The sequence below is a fragment of the Odocoileus virginianus genome, chromosome 5 (assembly GCF_023699985.2).
Source record: "Odocoileus virginianus isolate 20LAN1187 ecotype Illinois chromosome 5, Ovbor_1.2, whole genome shotgun sequence".
Taxonomy (NCBI): domain Eukaryota; kingdom Metazoa; phylum Chordata; class Mammalia; order Artiodactyla; family Cervidae; genus Odocoileus; species Odocoileus virginianus.
Genome location: NC_069678.1, coordinates 7,016,143 through 7,038,787, shown reverse-complemented (window position 1 = coordinate 7,038,787; position 22,645 = coordinate 7,016,143). Strand labels below are relative to the sequence as shown.

General features: G+C 46.9%; 2 protein-coding genes across 4 annotated transcripts in view; both read left to right on the top strand.

Moving 5' to 3' along the window:
* The window catches only part of OTUD7B (OTU deubiquitinase 7B), a 55,736-nt gene extending 46,012 nt beyond the window's left edge, over positions 1–9,724 (top strand). For all 3 annotated transcript variants that reach the window (XM_020899869.2, XM_020899870.2, XM_020899873.2), the window contains 6 exons: positions 252–364; positions 2,065–2,192; positions 2,577–2,726; positions 3,303–3,417; positions 4,362–4,446; positions 5,664–9,724. In XM_020899869.2, coding sequence (XP_020755528.2) covers positions 252–364; positions 2,065–2,192; positions 2,577–2,726; positions 3,303–3,417; positions 4,362–4,446; positions 5,664–6,875 — 1,803 coding nt within the window. In that variant the 3' untranslated portion in view covers positions 6,876–9,724. The remainder of the gene's footprint in view (positions 1–251; positions 365–2,064; positions 2,193–2,576; positions 2,727–3,302; positions 3,418–4,361; positions 4,447–5,663) is intronic.
* Positions 9,725–9,816: 92 nt separating this feature from the next.
* On the top strand, positions 9,817–22,015 carry MTMR11 (myotubularin related protein 11). The gene is given in 18 exon segments (XM_020899875.2): positions 9,817–13,292; positions 13,639–13,729; positions 14,837–14,958; positions 15,181–15,241; positions 15,412–15,554; positions 16,024–16,102; positions 16,230–16,365; positions 16,617–16,704; positions 16,862–16,950; positions 17,036–17,160; positions 17,605–17,671; positions 17,897–17,967; positions 18,634–18,800; positions 19,064–19,237; positions 19,956–20,138; positions 20,562–20,855; positions 21,129–21,263; positions 21,265–22,015. Coding segments are annotated over 18 exon segments (2,148 nt in total). The 5' UTR covers positions 9,817–13,226; the 3' UTR covers positions 21,322–22,015.
* Positions 22,016–22,645: the final 630 nt, after the last annotated feature.

Sequence of the window (22,645 nt, the reverse complement as noted above, 5' to 3'; positions counted from 1 at the left end):
AGGGCAGAAACAAGCTGGATTACAGTGGGTTGGAAAAGAAGAAGCGTGAGGGTGATCATAGACTATTCTTTCATGAATCTTGACTATAAAAGGGAGAAGAGACTGGACTTTTGTAGTACAAATTGTAAGAAAAGTGCTTACAAATTATAAGACAGGATCATAGAGTGGAATAACATGAGTGAGTTGGAGTGGCCATTTCCTTTTAACTTAGCCTCTAACTGCTTAATATACCTTGCCTGTCTTTCACACAGTCAGGGCTGGTATACACAGAGGACGAGTGGCAGAAGGAATGGAATGAACTGATCAAGCTAGCCTCAAGTGAACCCCGCATGCATCTGGGTACCAATGGAGCCAACTGTGGTGGGTAAGTATATCTAACTGGAGGAGGAGAAAGTAATCTTTGCTGAGTCCTCAGTGTCCAGAGAGTTCTGTCCTAAGAGGGTGTTAAACAGAAAGACAGGAGAGAAGCCATGACAAGGGCAAAGAAGGGTGAGACAGCATGGTATGTCCTAGGAACCACAGGTAGTTCAGTATCGCCAGAATACAGAGTATGGATGCTGAGTGACAGATGAAGTAGGCAGTTCAGATTTTTGTGTGCCATCCTGAGGAATTGAAATTGTACTGTATCCAGACTTTGGGAAACTGCAGGACAAGTGACTTGGTTTCCTCAATAAATAAAGGCAAAGAAAAGAGAAAGAACCCAAGTTTAAAGACACCTAAGAGTCGCATCAACCTGTTGGAATGTATGGATATGTATAAGACAACTGGGGAAATGTGAATAATGTCTACATTACTGTTAGGTTTTTAAAGTGTGATATTGATGGGATTATGGTAGTTTTTAAATTGTGATATTGATGGTATTGTGGACATCTTTAAAAATAGTCTTTATTTTTTAGAGATTGAAGCTGAAATATTCACGGATGAAATTATATGATATCTAGGATTTGCTCCAGAATAATCTGGTGGGGTGGAGTGGGTGTAGGGGCTGATCCCTAGGGAAATATATCAAGGTCTAGTTGTCGAACAAGATTGACCATGTATTTATGATTATTGAGGTTGAATGATGGATATATGAGAGTTTAGTGTACTATTCCTTCTAGTTTGAGTATGTTTAAAATTAAAATTTTTTTCTAAAGTAAAAAGTTAAAAAATATGACCTATCCAAACTTTATTGTGTATAAGTGTAATTTGGGCAGTCTGTTTAAAATGCAGGATTTTGGACCTCCACCCTAGGGAAGTATGGTTGCATTGCCCAGAAATCTGCATTTGTAGCAAGCACCCAATGTTGAATGAGATTGGTTTAGGGGGCAGGAAGCCACTCAATTGTGAATATGTGAGTGACAGGAGCAAATTGATGTATTGAGCACAGTGGCAGCCAAATGGCTGATGAAGTGGAGGGGGGTAGTAGTGATCCAGGAAAGAGGGGACACGGATATGAGCACGAGTGGTGGCTGCAGATATGCCAGAGGAGACACTTAAAAGATGGAATTGGTCGGGCCAGGTGATTAACTGAAGATGCAATATAAAGAACAGTAAATATTTCACAGATTTCTGATTAAGCTACTAAGTATTAGCCAATAGATGGGTGAGGCTGTTCTTCTTCAAGTAAGGGAGCATCACGAAGGGATTTTTGTTCTCTTTCCTTTTTTGTTTTTCTTTTTTGATAGGACATGATAAATGTGATGTGTGGGTGGTTGTGGTGGGTAAGGTAATAAGCAGAATGAGGCTACACAGTTGTATATTGAACTACTAGATAGAGAGTAGGGGAAGGTTGTTGAACCAGATAGGTATTAAGAGAGATTACTTCCCAATTCTGAGCACTACTTTAACCCTCAAACCTTCACATTTCTTTTCTTGAATTTCCCAGTCTGTGAAATGGAGGTAGAAATAGCCACGCTAGCATAAAATAATCAGCTGTGTCTATGGCAGCCTTCAGAATGGAAAATAGGAAATGGACATTTTTTTTCCTCTTTGCAGAACTGGTCTTCAGGGGTCTCTTGATTTGTTTTCTTCCCTCTCCCTTCCACTGCATCCCTTCCATTCTCTCCCCTCCTACAACTCTAGGGTGGAGAGTTCAGAAGAGCCCGTGTATGAGAGTCTAGAAGAATTCCACGTCTTTGTCCTTGCCCATGTGCTTAGGAGGCCCATAGTCGTCGTGGCAGACACCATGCTGAGGGACTCTGGTGGGGAAGGTGAGCCAAGCAGCCCTGTCTGCACGGGGGATATATGACCCTCGGGGAAAAACACGGTGTCAATTAGAACAAAGCACAGTTCTCACAGAGTCAGTAAAGCTGCTGCTGCTAAGTCACTTCAGTTGTGTCTGACTCTGTGCGACCCCATAGACGGCAGCCCACCAGGCTCTGCCGTCCCTGGGATTCTCCAGGCGAGAGTACTGGAGTGGGTTGCCACTGCCTTCTCCACGAGTAAAGCAGTTGAGGTTAATTGACGAAACTTCTTAGGAAAGAATTGTTAAACACAGGTTGGACTGAAAGGGGGGCTCAATTGACAGAGTTGGATGGAGAGATTTCCCACTAGGCAAGAATATAGCCATAACAATAATCTGTGATTTCCTGCAGCATTTGCCCCTATTCCCTTTGGGGGAATCTACCTGCCCTTGGAGGTTCCAGCCAGCCAGTGTCACCGCTCCCCTCTGGTGCTCGCCTACGATCAGGCCCACTTTTCTGCACTTGTGTCCATGGAGCAGAAGGAGAATGCCAAGGAACACGGTGCGGAATGCAGTGTCTGGGTCTCTGGTGTCTTTTGGTCTGCTTTATTTTCACTTAGAAGAACTGAAATGAGAGAGGATGGAGGAGGAAAGAACTGAGTGACATGCAAGCCCAGACAGAGCATGTTGATGCTGTTTTCTTAAGCTCTAAGATAAACAGAGTTTTGTTTTTTAAAAAAAAGTTTCGGGGGGAAACTCAGCCTGTGTTCCCTGATCTGGAGTAAAAAAGCTTATACATTAAGGTCAAGAACTTTCCAAATGATGCTTTGCTCTATTTGCCTTAATAATGACTTTGAATTCCCTGAATTCACTTTAATTGGCAGGAACATCATGGGTGCTAGCTTACTGGTGGGAAGTCATGGAGATGAGTGGCCTAAATTGTGTTCTGAGTAATAAGGGAAACCCTGCCTGTTATTTTTTTCTGCTAAGACAATTCATCATTAAGAACTGAGATGTGACTACAGTTAAGAGATCTTTGGTATGATTCAGCTGCCTTTTTCCTGGAGTCAGTCTGTGTTCAGTTGCCTTCATCCTTCCTCAAGAAGACTCCTTGATCGTATGTGTGTTTCCTCCCCAGCTGTGATCCCACTTACAGATTCAGAGCATAAGCTGCTGCCTTTGCACTTTGCTGTGGACCCTGGAAAGGGCTGGGAGTGGGGCAAAGATGACAATGACAATGTCCGATTGGCGAGGTGAGGCACGCCTAGCCTTTCCATCTGCTTTGTAGCTGCGATCTCTTCCACATGCCATGTCCGTCTCCCGGGGATTTTCCTCAGCTCAGGGGCGGAGATGGCCACATCCTAGTTCCAGTGTCTTTGGGAAGACGGAGAGGTGGGAGACATATTGGGCACCTGGACTCTTGCCACTGCTTTTTCTTCCCATGAAACGGAAGGGAATCCTGGGATCTGTTTATAGCGTGAGGAGTGTTCTTACAGAATCCCCAGGACAGTGGTCAGAGAATCGAGATGATCAGATCACACTTCTCCCAGCCCAAACGAGAAGGGTTTTAAATAGCTGACCAAAATCATTTGCTCTAGACTTTTGCATTTTTTTAGGGAACTTAAATGGCAAGAAAAATATGTTCTCCCCACCACCACCCCCATTTCCCTGAAGTTGGCTTCCTCCTACTTCCAGAGCTTTCTGTGAAGAGCTTAGGAGTGTAAAAGCTCCTTCCTCACCTCTTATCCAGTGCTGCCTTCTTTGGGCTCCTGAAACTGGAGCCAACTGGGAAGATTGCGTTAAAAAAAAAAGAGTTTATGACTTTTTAAGTAAGTTCTCACCTAATTGTCAGAAGCGCCTTCTAAGTAATAAAGCAACAATAATAGTGGGTACTGTTTATTTCCTATTTTCCAGGCCCTGAGCTGGGCCCTTTCTCAATACTATTTTAATCTTCACAACAGCCCTACAGGATAGATACTATTATCTATACTCATTATCAGCCCCTACTGAGTTTCAGGGAGGTTGAAGTGACTTGCTCAAGGTTATAAAGCTTAGTAATTGGTGCAGCCATAATTCAAATTAGCCCTGAGTTCTCAGCCATGTAGCCTTCTCCCACCCTGCCTGCCAACTGGATCACACTGCTTTGCTGTTTAAAGGCCAGAGTTCTTTGAAATTCTTTTTTTTCTCCTTTTCACAGTGTAATCCTATCCCTAGAGGTCAAATTGCATTTGCTGCATGGCTACATGAACGTGAAGTGGATCCCAGTGTCCTCCGATGCACAGGTGAGGCTTCTTCCACTCCACCCTGGCGTGTCCTCCTTTTCATGTCAGGGAGAGCAAGGAAATCTGGTGGTGGTCTCCTTCCGAGTCTCTTCCAGATAGTGGCTTATGATTCAGTATCAGGAGTAACTGGAAAATACCAGAGAAATTCCAAAAGAGACTTTTCCTGCCTTTCTGCCTGTTAATGCCCTTTGTTTTTTACACCTTCTCACCAACCAGGCTCTGCTTTCTGATGCTAAACACATTCTTCAGGAAAAGTTTTCTTGAACTTGAGATTGTTATCACTTTATTCTAAGCCCTCTACATAGACCTCTGTGTTGGGCACTAGAAGAGATAGAATAGCTTAAAGAGCTCCTGATCCAGTAGGTTCTGAGGATGTCATTATCCACAGAACAGGAACACAGGAACAAGGGCCGACTGATGGACTCTGGTGCTGAATGTCTGAAAGTGGATGCAGAATGGTTAAGACTTGGGGTGTTTATTCAAAACTTCCTTGACATTAACTTTGGGCAGAATCTGGCATAGAGAAATTTATAATAAACGCCATTCTAGTGTCTACAGAATATTCTCCCACCTTACCCAGAGGCTATGTATTTGTATAGTTGCACGTTGTTCTAGAAGAGCAAAATCTAGTCTTCATTTTGCTATTTCCTTATTACAGAAGGGCATCAGGTTACAGGGGGTGAGATAAAAGCTAGACATTAGATACACTTTGCCCTGGCTCATGGGAGAGCTGATGAGCTGGGGAAGGACAGTGCCCTCCTGGGTGATCCCTTCCCCTCATGACAGGAGCGCTTCTCTGGAACCTGGCAGTCATTCCAAGGAAGGAGTTCACTGGGGTGTTACCACCCCTCTCCACATGGTTAATTCCTATAGCAACAGCTGCAGAAGGCCCCGTGAGCCAGGTGGGTGGGCCGGAGGTTCCTGGGGGCTTCCTTCAACCTAGGCCAATGGAGTAACTGTCAGCCATTTTTTTTAATTTAATTTTTTTTATTAAAGTATAGTTGATTTACAGTGTTGTGCCGATCTCCACTGTACAGCAGAGTGACTCAGTTATACACATATAGACATTCTTTTTTTATATATTCATTTCCATTATGGTTTATCACAGGATCTTTTCCATTATGGTTTATCACAGGATATTGAATGTATTTCCCTGTGCCATACAGAAAGAGCTTGTTTATCTGTTCTCTATCTGTCAACCATCTTGTCTCTTCCAGGCTCCACTGGCCCAGCCTGAGTCCCCGACAGCCTCAGCTGGAGATGAGCCCCGGTCCACTCCTGAGTCTGGGGAATCAGACAAAGAGTCAGTTGGCAGCAGCTCTGCCAGCAATGAGGGCAGCAAGAGGAAAGAGAAGTCAAAGCGAGATCGGGAAAAGGACAAGAAGAGAGCAGATTCTGTGGCTAACAAACTGGGCAGCTTTGGCAAAACCTTGGGCAGCAAGCTCAAGAAGAACATGGGAGGCCTGATGCACAGCAAGGGTTCTAAGCCTGGAGGGATGGGAACAGGGTCGGGGGTAAGCAGTGGCACTGAGACGCTGGAGAAGAAGAAGAAGAACTCACTGAAGAGTTGGAAGGGTGGCAAGGAGGAGGCAGCTGGGGATGGGCCTGTATCTGAGAAGCCCACATCTGAGTCTGTTGGTAATGGAGGGAGCAGGTATAGCCAGGAGGTGATGCAAAGCCTGAGCATTATGAGGATTGCAATGCAAGGGGAGGGGAAGTTTATTTTTGTTGGCACCCTGAAGATGGGTCACCGCCACCAGTATCAGGAGGAGATGATTCAGCGCTACCTCACTGATGCTGAGGAGAGATTCCTGGCAGAGCAGAAGCAGAAGGAGGCAGAGAGGAAGATCATGAATGGTGGGGTGGTAGGGAGTGGGCCGCCTCCAGCCAAAAAGCCAGAGCCGGATGGCGCGGAGGAGCTGCTGACTGCCCCTCCAGCAGAACCCAAGGCAGCGGCAGTCTCTACCGGCTACCCTGGTGGCTTTACTGTCCCTCGGCCTTCTGGGGGTGGAGTCCACTGCCAGGAACCCCGGAGGCAGTTGGCAGGGGGGCCGTGTGGGGGGGGCCTACTACCATATGCCACCTTCCCCAGACAGTGCCCTCCTGGGCGACCCTACCCCCACCAGGACAGCATCCCTTCTCTGGAGCCAGGCAGTCACTCCAAGGATGGAGCTCACAGGGGTGCACCGTTAGCACCCCACTTCCGCGTGGCTGATTCCTATAGCAACGGCTACAGAGAGCCCCCTGAGCCAGATGGATGGGCTGGAGGTCCCCGGGGGCTTCCCCCAACCCAGACCAAATGCAAACAACCGAACTGCAGCTTCTACGGACACCCTGAGACAAACAACTTCTGCTCCTGCTGTTACAGGGAAGAACTGAGGAGAAGGGAGCGTGAACCGGGCGGGGAGCTGCTGGTGCACAGGTTCTGAACGGGAAGCCTTGGAGGGCACGGGGGCTAAACAAAGAACGTTAAGTCAATTAATTGGCTCATAAGACCCAGCTCCCATGTTGATGGGGTGAATGCAGTAATGTTGGTGTGAGCCTGGCTAGAAACTCTTAAGTGTATATACTCTGAAGAGCTGCCAGGCTGGCAAGAGCAGGTCAGGGCTGCATGGTGCCTCGAGGGCTATACTGGTCCTTTGCCGATCTTGACTTGATGGTACTGAGGAGGTACAAGGGGAGAAATGATAATTGTGTGTCATAACCCCTTGGGTCCATCCCAGGCCTAAGGGAAAGTGTAAGGGAAGATTCGGTGTGGGGGTGGGTAGGTGGGCAGAAGTCTGGGGGAGGAACTGGCAAAGGAGGTTCTCAGTCAATAAAAGAAAAAACAGACCAAAGTTCTTTTAGGTTGGAAAAAAGCACACGGTGGTGGAGTTGGGAGTGTGGAGGGAAACTGGGAAATTAGATTTGCTATTGACTTGAATTAAGCTAGATGTTTAGTGTTGGATAGATTTTTCCTTTTGAAGGATCTGGAAAGACAGGCAGAAATGTGTGCTTCTGGGTGCTTACTAGGAGGGGGATGGCTTAAATCAGTTTAGTGAGATGGCAAAGGCAAGAACTTAAAGGGGGAATCTTTTTCCTCTGAAGTTTGATTTCCTTCTAAACAGCCATCTGTCATCCCTTCTAGTTCGAGAGGAGATTGCCGATTGCCCCCTATCTTTTCCTCATCCTTTTTGAGGGCTGAGCTCAGCTAAGTTAAGAAGGTTGTGATTTTTTTTAAGACTTTAATTTTATTAAAAAAAACAAAACACAAAAAATGTTCCCTCTGGGGAAGGCAAGAGAATGATAAGAGCAGCTGTGTATGTTGAATTTTTTCCAGGTGAATTGGTGCAGAGGTGATCTTTTTTTAACTACTAGCAATAACCACACATTTGAGTGCGCCTTGGGAGGGGGTGGGAGGAGGACAGACTTTTGGCCAGACTGTTTCAAACAAAACCAAAAACCTAAATAGAGCACTACCATCCTCTGCTGCTGCATTTCTGTAGAAAGCAACTTATTTTTTGGATTTTTTTTTTAAAGAAAAGAAACAAAAAGACCCTAGCAAGCAAAAAACATTAAAAAAAATTAGTTTTTCCCCTCCTATTTAAGTGATTCTTTCTCCTTCCTCTCTACTTTTGGAGAATGAACTTAACATCCAGGCTTCTTTTGTTAAGCCATAGCTGACCTTAATCTGTGGTTAGTTTATTAAAATAATAAAAAAAATACTTTGTAAGAAGAGATATTTTTGATAATAGGACTGATGTTGAAACTTGGGATAGGGATTAGGGGCAATTTATAAAGAGGTAGTTAGAGAAATATATATTTTAGTGAACTATAACCACAGATCACAGATTACTCCCAATGAGCTGATCTGTCATTGGATCTCCCTCCTCTCCCCAAACCATCCTTTTCCCCAGGGGGTGGGAGTAGGTCTGTGGACACAGTAGTGGGGGGAGCTCCTTTGCATTTTGCACAAAGCACAAGTCTGGACAGCCTATGCTCTGGCCAGCACCATTTCTAAGAGCTTTAAACTGGAGGACCTATCCTAGGCCACATTTCCCTTTTCTTTAAATTATTTCTTTCTTGGGGTGGGGGGGGAATCAACTATGCAATTGTATACACTCCTGGGTGCATATGAAGAAGGGGAATAAGTGTACTTAAATGTGTCTAGAGTGTTATTTGGGGCTATTTTTCTGTATTTGGATTTCTCTTTTGAGGTGTGTACTCTTAAACCATCCTGTGGAATGTAATCCTCACATTGATCCAAGGCAGACATGGGCTGGGGGTGTACGTTGGGGGGACTTGTGTTTGCCATATGTTGCTTCTGCCCAATCAGGAACGTTGTCATCCCACCTCCCCTTTGATAACAGTCAGCCAAGACTGTCCTCTTCATTGGAACTGCTCACAATTTAGAAGTTTCCTTTCTCCTCAACAAACTCGAAAAGCCACTTATTTTCTAAATCTGATTGTTGATTTAATAATTTCCATGGCTATTAATTCTTAGGCTTTTATTTGGAAATGGATGTGTTAAGGAAGCAATGAGGTCAAAGGAGATAGGTTCCAAAGGAGGGCATGTTTGTATTCCCAGACAGGACTAGGGCTGGTGTGAGAGGAGCATTCCCTTCAGGGTCAAAACTTAAGGAGATGCCAGAAGCTCACTAATCAAGAAAAATACTGTTTTAATGCAGCATTTAAGAAAATTAATGCAAAAAATCCATCATGAGCAAAATGTCAAAATCTTTAAAACAGACAGGATCCATCAGGACTGGGGTAAGAGTGAGGGAAGAAAAGCTGAATTGAGCAAGGAGGGGTTGAATCTTGTCTTCATTTAAAATTTTTGATAACTTTATTCATTGTGGCTCTTTTTATATTAGTTTTGATTTTCAGAATATATTGTGTGAAAATAGCATCTTGGTCACCGGTTTTTGAGGCATCCTTAAATTTTGTGCCCAAAGTGAGTGCCTTGCTCACCTCACCCCATGTCTGGGATTAGAACAACACTGGTGAGACCACCACCATATGAACTTCTGTCCCCTAATATGCACCCAAACAACAGGTGACTCAAACTCACACCTAGAATTTGCACAGCTCACCTAGCTTTCCCGTAGGCATCCATCTATATCATAGGATTTTGGCCTGGACCAATAGGAATGGAAACAGACCAGGGATTTTCCCAGAGAATAAAACCAGGAAACTTTTAATTCTCCACTGGACTGCTGTGTTTGGATTTGATCTATTAGTCTAGTTAATACTTTTGTTTTTAAAAACTGAGGACAAATGAACAAAAATGGAAACCTTGTGTCATGTTTGCTTTTGTTTTGATTTATAAATTGACCAACCCCAATCCCTTTTGACTTCTTTTCAAATAAAATGGAAATTCTGAGGGGTGCCCAAGGGGGTGAAAATGGTGGGAAGGGGGGGTAGGTTATTTAGGCCCTATAGCTTTTTCATTAAGAATTTTTTGTTTTTAATTTGGGAAGGTAACTTTATTGAGGCATTAAAAAAAGATGATAACCTCTCCATTCTAAAAATGAGGGACCCTGAGTCAATGGATGTTTTTCCTTAGGGATGAGTAAAGTCTGTTCTGCTTTATATTTTGAGACGGCTGTAGGATGGGAAGGTGGTGAAAAATTGCCTGGGAAATGACAGTATTTGGGGAGGGAGAAGAGGCAACCTCATGCAATTACTGTGTTGTGGGGAAGGGAGGAGAGGGGTATGTGACATGCACTTCAAATGAGCCAAATTCCTTAGTTGAGGGTGTGATTGGGGTGGGGGGGGGCAGGCCCTTCAATCCTAATTGAGGGATATCATCTCTCAGGCTTAAATAAGTGCACTTAGTTATTTTAACCCAAGGCACTGGGGTACCTACTGAGGTGGTTATTGGAGAGGGGAGATTTTCAGGGCTCTTATTTTTCCCTTTTTGATTTCAGACAGTGCTATGCCTCTACCCACCCTAGGTTCTCCATCTCAGCCCTGATGTAGCAAATAGGTCTATAGGACACGCCTCCAGATTCCTCCTTTTAATTTATGCTGGTTTGATTGAGAGTTACAAGATTTAACCAAACATTTTCCCCTCACACTGGATTCTACAGCAAAATAAAATGATGATATTAAAAGGGTTTTTTTTTTTTTAAGTCTGTCTATGGAGTGGGATGGTGTTCAACTCAGTGCTCTGTGGGGCCTGGATGGAAGTTCCTTCCCTCTGCTGTTGGCTGTTTCTTCTCAAGTGAAACTAAAGCTCACAGACCAACTAAGCAAAAATCAGCAATGACTTTTTAGTGTATGTTTGGGAGTGATACTGAGGTGGAAAGGATGGAGCTGGTTCTGAATGACTTCTGAGAACCTAGCTTTTGCTATTCTTACCACTTGCTATACAGCCACATGTCCAAAGTTCCAGTCACATTTTATCTTTCCCAATAAAGGAGTTTCAAAAATAATTGTCCCCAAGTTACTCCAACACCTCTGGACTCTGCATTCTCGTCTTTCTCCAAGGAGTCAGTGTCCCAGACCCACCACCACAGGTGAGAAGACAGAATTAGTAGTCCCTTCTCGTCCTGGAATCACCTGCACCACAGATTTTTCTAATTTCCTTTTCCCTCCAGGCCCTTCAGCTACAGATTCAGTGACTCATACAGGCAGTCTGTTTCTTTCACTTTGTAGAAATCACAGGCTGTTTTGCCCCCTGAACTTAAGTGGATTAACAAAATATTAGGATACCCTCCATGGAGACTTTCTCCACAATCCCTCCCTTTACTGGCCACTTGGGTAAGGGGTGCTAAAAAAGAGGAAGGGAAGCTGGCTGCCAGTAGCGCAGAGAGGAGCGGGGTGGGGAGGACCTTGGCCTCTTTCTGTGCTTATAACTGGATCTATGATTCATCTCATGAGTCGCTCAGCTCCACCTCCTTCCTCTAGCTGCCCCTCCCAGCAGCCTTCACTCCTGGCACAAACCTGCAACCAGACCAGGATTCTGAAGATGGAAAAATCTGATACAGACACTTGCCTCTCCACCGTTCCTTTCATCCCCTAAACCCCCACTGGGGGTGTGGGGGGTGGTCAGAGGTGGGGGGGGGGGGGTGGGGGTCCTGTTACTTAACACTCAGCTGCTGTCCCCTTTGCATTCCTGGTTAGGTGCTGATCCAAGTCACCCATCTTTTTTCTGGCTCTGACCTTCCCCCATCCCCCCTCATGTTTTCTCTATTCTCCTGCTGTTCTACACCTCAAGTATTAAAGAATAGAATGAGGCTCTTGACTGAAGGTGGTGGGGAGAAGGAAAGTGGATAATGGATTTTTAAATTGTGGTACACACCTTTTTCTATTGCCACAGACCTTGGGAAATATTTTCTTCCCGTGAGGGATTGAGGCTGATGGAATGCAGGTGGGGGTGGGGAATGTAGCAGCTTTTAGGACTTCTAGAATCAGGCTTCTGGGACGCCTTCCTAGCAGGTGTATGCCTCTTTGTTCCAGATGGACTCCCTCTCTCACAATATCTTCACTATTTCCACAGTTGCAGCCAAGACAGGGAACTTTTCAAAACTCAGGCCGGAAGGGTGTGTGTGCTGCGGGGAGGAGAGTTGAGTGTCACTGGAAAACTGGGGACCCCACCTAAGGACTGCTGCCTCTGTACAAACTCAAAATCAATAAAACAGCAGCTCAGTAATTTCCTATTTTGTATCTTCTTTTGTCTTTTTCATATCTAAAGGTAGATTTTTGCATACCTACCCTAGTTAATGTTCCTTTACTTCCCTCCTACAGCCTTCCCCACCCATCTTTGCTTCTTGGGTTTCAAGGGGAGGGTTGGGGGATGGGACTGTTGCACTGAACAGAGGGTTCCAGCCCTCAGCTTTCAAAGTCCTCAACATGAATCATTAATTTGGAGATCTGATGTCTGGGTTGGAGGGAGGGCTCCTGTACCTGGAATGGGCTCTAGTTTCCAGTTGTTTGGATGGGGTGTGTGTGTGTGATTAAGTCTTAAGATCTTTTCTTTGGGCCTCCCACCCCCAGCCATAGAACTTGCACGTACCCGTACCTGTGTCAGCATCCTGCAGATATTTCAGTTTCTCTCCCTACTTTTCCACTGCACCCTTCACACAAGATATGTTTCACACTCTTTGGAGAAGAATATACAAAAACACTTCCACTCGCCCCCACCCCAATTCTTGGGCTTCCCCAGGCAAAAATCCTGAGGGCCAATTTCCATTTATTTATTCTCAACCACTTTAGTTCAGACTGTCAGGAGAGGTTGTAAGGAGACCTGAAGTACTTTTAATCATTCCTCGCATCCCCTTAAAGAAGACAAAAACAGCTTCCCAGGGAAGCCATCAGTGAGAATCCAGGGAAGTGGCCCAAATGATTCCAGTTTAATACTTGTCATTACTGCTTCACTCAAATAGTCCCTAAAGCTCATGAACAGAAAGAGGGTAGGATCTGGGCTTGGAGTAAAGAAGGGAATGTGGTTATTTTCTCAGTTCCCCAATTTTTCCTCACCTTTCTTAGGCTCCTCCACTTTCCACTTTTCCAAAATTGTGTGTCTTCTCCTTTAAGGGGCTGGGCATCTCTTCCGCCCTCTCCAGAGTCGACTGAAGTTTCCGTGGAGCCTTCTCTAGCTGGACTGGACACACCTTTCAAAAGACCCCAAATCGTGCTCCTTGCACCTCAAATGCTCCTTTCCCTTGAATCTTCCTCCTGCCCCTCTCCCTGACTTCCCTCCTGCTAGCCACAGGATTCAGCCTCTCCCCAAGGGGCTTGAGCATCCTTGAGGTTTTCCACCCCTGACTGCTCCATCCCCGGATGGAGCCAGAAAAATGTGGTGGGGGGGCCGGGGCCAGAGTTTCAACATCGCCCCCCAGAAGGAGGAGCCAGAGATGGGGGTAAGGAGAGGAAAAGGGCTTGGGGGAAGGGTTTGTCATCTAGAGGGTGCGAATGGGGGTGATGTGGAGAAAGAAAAGAAAAGAATCTAGAGGCGGAGGGTATGTCTCATATCAACCTCTGTTGATGGTGCTTGGTCTTTTTTGCAGTCTCAAGTTCATTGTCTCATTATCCATTAACCAGCCCCTCCCTTCCTTAACTCTCTGCCGACGCCTGTCCTGAGCTCTCCACAGCCACTGATCGCAGTGTCTCCTGAGAGTCTGAGTGTAGGCCTCCAGGGTGGCTGCTGAAGTAAGCCCAGACTCCAGGACCAGAGAAGCTCGGGGATTAACCCTACACCCTTCACAGCTCTCTGGACCGAAGTCTGTGCAGGGGACTGGGATGCCAGAGCCCAGGAGTCATCAGCTGGGCAGCTGCCTGGCCTCTGGAGGCCTCCCAGGTAATAATGCCTTCCCAATACTTCTGATTTCCAGACTGTTCCAAATTTTACACTCCTCAAACCCTGTTTCAAACCTCACTAAAGATACCTCTGTATTCCTCTTCTGGCTCAAAGTGCTTTTGCCTGAAATTTGCTCTGTTCTCTGCCCAGGGCTGGCTAGGAGCTTGATGGTCCCTCTGTTTTCTTGACTGTTACTCCTCCTCTGATTAACTTATTAAAAAATATTTGAGGGCCTAAAATCTCTCCTCCTAAGCTTTCATTCTTGTGGGGTTAGGGAGGAATCTTAGTCTTTCCTCTTTAGATTCCCCTGTCTGTTGCAGAAAAACTGGCCTCTGTTCACCTATGCTGAATAGAAAGAGCTTTAAAGGAGTAGAAAAGAAAAAAAAAAAAAGGAGTAGAAAAGAGTAGCTTTATTACTTTACCAGGCAAACAGGGCCACAGCAAGCTAACACTTTCAAGACTGTGCCCTTTCCCTTCCTGGGAAGTTGGAAGAGGTCTTATAGTTTTAGGGTGGGAAATGGGACTGAAGATAAGGATAAGGGTTGATGTAGACTGGCATTCTTCTCTTGGAGTCACTGGAATCATTAGAGCTGGCTTGGGGCCATTCCAGAACAGGTTCTGGTGGTCCTCAAGGTCATTGTCCTATGACATTCTTTCTGGAAAGAATGCTCCCAAGGAAAGGAGTGTTAGGGAAGGTTGTCTTGGAGGGGTAAACATCAAGTAGCCAGAAGGCAATCATTTTCAGAGGGCAATTAAGCAAGAAAGAGAGGGAGAACAAACATGGGTAGGTTGAGTGAGTGGAGAGAATAAGGGCTGCCTAAAAGCTAACCTTCTCCAAGGCTTTTTCCTTGGAGATGGAAATGGCAACCCACTCCAGTATTCTTGTCTGGAGAATCCCATGGAGGGAGGAGCCTGGTAGGCTACAGTCCATAGGGTCGCAAAGAGTCGGACACGACTGAGCGACTTCACTCACTCACTCACTCAAGGGCTAACATAATGGAGTGCCTCAATTAATTTCTGCCACAGAATGTCTGAGAGGAGTGTGTGTATACGAGTGGGGGCAACACTGCGAACAGTCATAACCTGGCTTCCCTTCTTGCCCTGCAGGGGAGCGGATTCTAGCATGGGCCCCAGGGGTGAGGAAGGGGCTGGAACCTGAAATGCCTGGAACCCTGATCTGCAGCAACTTGAGGGTCACCTTCCAGCCCTGTGGATGGCAGCGGAGTCAGGTGAGGAGGTTAGGGCAGTGGAAAGGACAACCAGTGGCAAGTGGAAAGGGAGTCTAGAAGATTTAGACAAACATTATAGAAGTGAGAGTTATGCTTAAAGGGCTGTCTTTTAAGAGTATCAAGGATTGTTGTTGGGATTGTTGAAGGGAGGTTAGGGCTGTCAAAATAGGACAATGAATGAGACTTCAGATGTCTTAAGCGTCAGTCATGTGCTTCTTCTAGGAGACTCCCCTGAGCAGTGAGTATGATTTTTCCCTGGCCAACATTGGGCGATTAGAAGCTGGTAAGTGTGGCGGTTTGCTGAAAGGGCTCACTGTGGGTGCTGGAACCCTTCCTCATCCTTCCTGTATTCTCAGAGGACAGACTGAGTGGATGGAGTGGGATGGGCTAGAAGAGTTCCTCCTAGAGGGACCCTGATTCATGGCTATACCACTCTTCAACTCTTGACTTCAGTGAATGGCCCGTCCCGAGTCCAGCTCCTCCGTCCAGGGTCCCTGCTTAAATTTATCCCTGAGGAGATTCTGATTCATGGCCAAGACTTCCGGCTACTCAGAGTCGGTTTTGAGGCTGGAGGACTAGAGCCTCAGGCCTTTCAGGTAAGAGGTCTTCAACCCAAGAATCCCTCCTCCCCTTAGAATCTTGGGATCCTTTCCCTCGCAATCCCCAATAGTCCCATCTGTCAAGATCCCTCTCATCATTCTCTCTGCTTCTTTCCTCTAGGAAAGACTAAAATGAGAGTATGGTGAGAGTAAAGGCCTGAGTTCTAGCCCAGCGTTGCCAATTATCAGAAGTGTAACTGTGGATGAGGGTCTTCCTTTGAAAAACAGGGAGGGTTGGACAAGATTATTCCCAAGATTCCTCTCAGCACTACCATTCTGTCATTTTGTGGTTCTAAATGTGTTCTCCTGACTCCAGTTCTCATGACCAGTGGAGGCTCCCTTTGTTAGGGACAGTCTTCACTTTTCTTCTCTATTAGTGGCCAAGACAGTGAAACAACATATGAGCCTTATTGCCTCCTTTTTACTTTAGTCTGAGGCAAAGGATGGGCTGTCCTTTCTTCCACAGGTGACCATGGCCATTATCCAAGCCAGAGCTCAGAACAGTCTAGCCCAACAGTATGCAGGGATAACCCTGAGCAAGGCTGGTGAGTGAGGGTGCTTTGGGGGTAAGGAAAGGGTAGAGTCTGAAAAGCAGAAGCTGGCTGGAGACAGAAGAGCTAAGCTGTCTCTGGTTCGTCTTCCTCCTCCTCTTGTGCCGACCTCCTGCCCTAGGCCAGAGTTCTGACTCCAGAAAACCACCTATTCCCCTCTTGGAGACAATAGAAGACTGGGAGACTGAGCGGAAAAAGCAGGCAGCCAGGGGCTGGAGGGTCAGCACTGTCAATGAGAGGTTCGACGTAGCCACCAGGTGATGCCCCAGCCCACCCAACCCCGTGCTGCCCCATCAATCTTCCCACGCTACTCTGGTCTTCTAGAACTTGGCACTTCCCACAAACTCCAGCCTCCAAGGATGTCCACAAAGCCAGCCCCCTTATCTCCTAGATCTCTAAACCTGAGACCCTTCAGAATGATGCCTCCTAAGCAACTTCCTTATAACGACAGATTTGCATTGTTTTGAGGTCACTGGGCCAGGCTGTGACATAACTCTCAATTTCACAGCCTCCCCCGTTACTTCTGGGTCCCTAACCGAACTCTGGACAGTGAGGTCAGGAGAGCATTTGGCCACTTCCATCAGGGCCGTGGACCGGTCAGTGTGGGGATGATGGTAATATTGGGGGATTAGAGGGTCATGGGGCGTTAGGGGTCATTGTGAAGGGAGGGGATCCTTGAGGTCAGTGTTGGGGCAAGGGCAGGGTGGGGCTAGGAGTTTCTCCCTCAGTGATCCTTCTCTCATCCATGTGAAGCGCCTGTCCTGGCATCACCCTGGGGGCAGTGATCTTCTTCGTTGTGGGGGCTTCTATACAGCCAGTGACCCCAACAAGGAGGATATCAGGTGAGGGGAGGTTTGATAAGCAGAATCAAGGGTTAGATGTGAGGGGCAGACCCCTTCCCTTACTTTCTGGTTCCCTTCCCTCCAGAGCAGTGGAGTCCATGCTTCAGGCTGGGCATTCAGATGTTGTCCTGGTAGACACCATGGATGAGCTGCCTAGTCTTGCAGATGTCCAACTTGCCCACCTGAGGCTGAGGGCCCTCTGCCTGCCTGGTGAGATAAACTTTGACCCCTCACCCCACCTCTAGGTCTGTTGACCCTAACCTGGTTTACCCTTTTGCCTGATATGGATGAGTACTCCTTCAGCCCAATAATCCTTTGTTTTCCACTCAACTCCCATTTCCCACAGACCCATTGATTTCCTATCTTCCTGATCCCAACATTTTTTTTTTAGGCAGCTTTATTGAAATATAATTTACATACCATAAAATTCACCCTTCACCCATCTTGAGTGTACAATTCAATGCATTTCATTGTATTTACAATGTTGTACAACCATCACAACTTAATTGTAGAAACCTCATAGCCGTTTATAGTTACTTCTCATTCCTTTCCCCATAAGCAGCAACTACCCAACTTATTACCCCTTAATTCTGGACCCTGAATCCCCAGTTCTCCTTATCTCTTTGCCCTTCTGACTCCTCTGCTCTCTCTCAGATTCATCTGTGGCTGAGGATAAATGGCTCTCAGCTCTGGAAGGAACACGATGGTTGGACTACACCAGGTACTCCATCTTTTTCTGGCATGATTTATAATTCAAACTGCTGTTAACTTGGACTCCTCAGTCTTCCATTAACTCTCCTTGGTTCCCAAAGAAGACTGTTATTTGTTGCTCCTTAGAAGGGGGGGCGGGGTGGCAGGAATTGGGAGTCTGCCTCCATAGTATCCCATGACCCATCACTCCCTTCCTCTAGGCCTATTCTCTTCTCTTCCTCGCCCACCCCTCCAGGTCTTGTCTTCGAAAGGCCAGTGACATCTCAGTCTTAGTGACATCCAGGGTTCGCTCTGTAGTACTTCAAGGTGAGTTTCTTGGGCCAACCCACTCCATTCCTTGCCTTTTTTCTTTACTCACCTGACTGGATTCTGCTCAGGAAGGGAGATCTAGAAAGTTTCCTTGTCCCCTTCCAATGCTGGCATCCTCCTCTCATTTTGCTAGGTACTACTTGTGGGAAGATCCTCTGGAGAAGGAAATGGCAACCCACTCCAGTATCTTGCCTGGAAAATCCCATGGATGGAGGAGCCTGGTCGGCTACAGTCCACGGGGTCGCAGAGAGTCGGACACGACTGAGTGACTTCACTTTCACTCGTGTTCAGTGCTACTTCTGCCTCCCCATTAAGCTTGTGGTCCCTAACAGAGAGGTTCTCAGCCTTCTGTTCCTGTCTTTCCATCAGTGGATGGGGACTGGGATTGGGGGCGGGGGAAGGAAAATGAGGAAAACTGGTTTGGCATTTGATTCTGCTTCCTACATGTGAAGCTGGGTATTTCTATCTTGGTGGAGTGTATGAAGTGAATCACTCAAGGTCTTTGTTTTCTCTTCACTTTTATGTGCCCTCTCAATCCTACCTACCCAAAACTTTCCCCTCTGTGCCTCTTACTTCCTCTTGCCATGTTTTCTTTTCTCACTCTCTTCTGCCCTAGTTTCTTGGCCTTTCTTTCTTTGTCCCTTATCCCTCTTTATCACCCAGAGCGCGGTGATCGTGATTTCAATGGCCTCCTCTCTTCACTCGTCCAGCTGCTTTCAGCCCCTGAAGCCCGAACACTGCTTGGCTTCCAGTCACTAGTGCAACGAGAGTGGGTGGCAGCTGGACATCCTTTCCTGACCCGACTTGGGGGATCTGGGGCCAGTGAAGAGGTGAGAATGTTTGGGGGAGGGTATTATTAAGAAGTACAGGGATGAGGAAATGACATACTAAAATCCATTGGAGGTGAATTAGGTCCAAATTGGGTCTGAGGTTGGGCTGAGCTTGAAAGGAGATCCAGATGAGGGACCACAACCCCCTACCTCAACTGATGTCCACTCCCTGACCACCTTAGTGTCCCCATTCCCACGTCACTCATCCTCCCCATTTAAGTCCCCACAACCCCTTCCAACCTTTTAAATTTCCCTCTTCTCAGGCCCCAGTGTTTCTCCTCTTCCTTGATTGCGTCTGGCAGCTCCTCCAGCAGTTTCCAGCTGAGTTTGAATTTTCTGAGTTCTTCCTTCTTGCTCTTCATGACAGTGTCAGAGTTCCTGACACCCTTACATTCTTGAGAGACACTCCCTGGGAGCGTGGAAAGCAGAGTGGACAGGTCAGCGACTTGCGTTTTTGGCTTTTCCCCACCCATTAAGTACTCTCTGGGAGTCTCCTGGTGGGCTAGTGGTTAAGATTCTGGGCATTCACTGCCATGGCCCAGGTTCAATCACTGGTGGGGGAACTAGGATCCCACAAGCTGTGCAGTATGCCCAACAAAAGAACTACTCTCTGAAGTTTACTCTTGAATATGAAAAGTGGTCTGTGGGTGGGAAAGGGGGAGGAGGTTGGTGCCTTCTTTCAGGACCGGACTTTCACCCTACATCTGATTCGTTTCTTTGTGTGTGGCTGTGCTGGGTCCTCATTGCTGAGTGGGCTCTTTAGTTGCAGTGACTGGGGAGTGGGGGCATATTCTCCAGGTGTGGTGCATGGAGTTCTCATTGCGGTGGCTTCTCTTGTTGTGGAACATGGGGCTCTAGGGTGTGCAGGCTTCAGCAGTTGTGGCATGTGGGCTCAGTAGTTGTGACTCCCAAGCTCTAGATCACAGGCTCAATGGTCGTGGTGCTCAGGCTTAGTTGCTCCAAGGTAGATGAGATCTTTCCAGACCGGGGATCGAACCTGTGCCTCTTGCACTGGCAGGTGGCTTCTTTCCCACTGAGCCACCGGGGAAGCCTTACATCTGATTCTTAGAGTAACAGATGAGTTTCATGGTTTATCTCTAAACTGGGGAGGATTATATATTTTTGTTTAACCTTCCTCTTGTTTCCTCTATCTAGTTCAACAACTACACACAAGTCTATACTGCTGGGTACTCCCAGCCCCTGGCTGGGAACTCTGTTAACCCACAGCTATCTGTCTGGGACTGGAATTTACGCTACAGCAATAAACAAATACTACAATTCCATAATCCTGGCTATGACCCAGAACACTGCCCAGATTCCTGGCTCCCTAGACAGCAGGTAAGGTGTCCAAAGTTCCTAAATTCCTTTGATTTTTCTCACAGGCTCATCCTACTAGATGAGGAGAAGTGATAGTGTCTGAGTTCCTCATTCCTTCTGTTAGTTGTCATTTATAGTCCTAACTGTCCCCAGGAAGACAGAAATCCTAGAAATCACAAACGGCATCTTTTTTTATCCTCCTCATCCTTATTAGTCTTCCTATCTCATGCACACATTTTTATGTTTCCCTAAAATCAACTTTAATCAGTCCTGAGGCCTAGTTTGGAGTCTAATCAGATAAAGTGTTCTCAGGGGGAGGCTTGTACTTTGATCACCAGTGCAGGGTGCAGTGGGTGACAGCTGGACATTCCTTCATGACCCAGTCTGGGGAAACTGGGGTCATCAGGTTTCTAGGTTGCCAGTTGATTTCCCTTTCCTTCTTAGCCAAGCTTCATGGTTCCGGGGCCCCCCAGTTCTGTGTGGCTCTTCTCTAGAGGGGCCCTGACACCCCTGAATCAACTCTGTCCTTGGCGGGACAGTCCCTCCCTGCTGGCAGTCTCTTCTCGTTGGCTCCCTCGACCTGCTATCTCTTCTGAAAGCCTGGCTGATCAGGAGTGGGGGCTCCCCTCACATTGGGGCGCTTGCCCTTTACCCCCGGGACTGCTGCTGCCTGGATGTCTGGGACCCCAGATCAGGCTCTGGAGACGCTGCTACCTGAGGGGAAGGCCTGAGGTCCAGGTGAGAAGGGAAGACAAAAATTGGGAGTGGGAGAAGGGGTCTGACTGCTGAACCAGATATTCTAGGAGAAACCAGATGTTTCCAGGAGGCAGAAGGGCAAGGGTTTGGGGGACCGGGAAGTGAGATACCATTCCTATTGGTATCAATGGATAGATTTGGGAGTGTGGGAAAACTGCTTCTAGCTTATATCAAGTGGAACCTAGGGCATAATCGGAGGGGGAAAGGGAACTAAGAATTAAGGATCCTCTCTGCCTCTCTTCACCCTCTTACCAGATGGGCCTCTCAGCTCCCACAATCTCTGGTCTCCAGGAGGAGCTATCCCACCTTCAGGAGTTATTAAGGAAATGGACACCACGGATATCTCCCGAGGATCACTCCAAGAAAAGAAACCCAAATACCATTCTCTCCCAATCCTGTTGAAGTTGCTGGCTTTCTCACCGGCAGGACAGAGGGTGGTCTGGGGTGAGGGAGAGTTTTGTCTAATCCTTTGGTTTTTCCTGGGCTTCTTGGTGTCTCACACGGTAAAGCGTCTGCCTACAATGCAGGAGACCAGGGTTCGATCCCTGGGTCGGGAAGATCCCCTGGAGAAGGAAGTGGCAACCCACTGCAGTACTCTTGCTTGGAGAATCCCATGGACGGAGGATCCATGGGATTAGGCTACAGTCCATGGGGTCGCAAAGAGTTGGACACGGCTGAGCGACTTCACTTCGGTTTTTCTTACCTGGTCTTGCTGCCTCAGCTTTCATAAACAAGATCACTGACCTGAGTTTCTATTGCAGATGAGTGGTGCTAACCTTATCCAACCCTTACCCTGCCTTGTTTGGTTTAAATAGTTCTTGTTATTTGAAGAATTAAGAAACAAAAACAATCCAGAACACTTCTTTTTTCAGGGCAATTCCATGCCTTTGGGATGGAAATTTTGGATATCGTGCTGGTAAATTGTGATAACCAGGTATACTGTTTATCAGTGCCAACAAGATGGCCTACAGACCTCCTTCTCACCTCCTCTTGCTGCTTCTTTAATTCCAATTTCTATTTCTTCCCTTATAGTTTTCTATGGGTATGGAGTATACATGGGACACCCTATCTCTTCCAATTATATATTTTCGTGGTGACATTTCTATTTAAGGAGTTCATTAAAGCACAATATTTATACACGCCGCTGGCATTGTTTGTGTCTGATTAAAGGAACCCTAAGTAAGGAAGTGGTGGGAGAGGAGGGAAGGGAATGTGAACCACGAAGGGACCGCACCGACCATATTACTGCTAAGGAAGTAAGGGGCTGGGTTGCATGAGGCGCTGCAGGATTCACAATTTAAGGTCCTCTCTTCCGTGCAGACGGGGCAAAGGCACACCCAGATGTTGCTGGGGTTCAGGGTGTGCTCTAGAGGTCGAGGTCGAGGCCAAGGCCTCCGGGCTTCAGTGTGAAACCCCCGTCAGCTTCGGTACCACTCCACCTCTGAGTCTCAGGTTCCCCTCACCCTCTATGCAGAGACTAGGCGAGCTCAGACATTCCATAATTCCCTCCCTGAGGAAAAAGGAAATACCTCAAGCCCAGGCCTGGGCTGTGAGGCCGCATCTGTTCAAGGACTGCGGATTGGGATGGACGGTTGTCCCCACGCCCTGCGTTGAGGGGTTCCTCTGCACATCCTTCTGGGAGTGGGGGGGAAGGCTACAAAACACATGAAAACTAAAGTTTTGTTCTCCCAGCTTCTGAAGGGACATTTTCGGGAGCAGTGTGACCCTTTAACTTCTAACATTGCCTTAAAAGACACAGAACGTTTCCATTT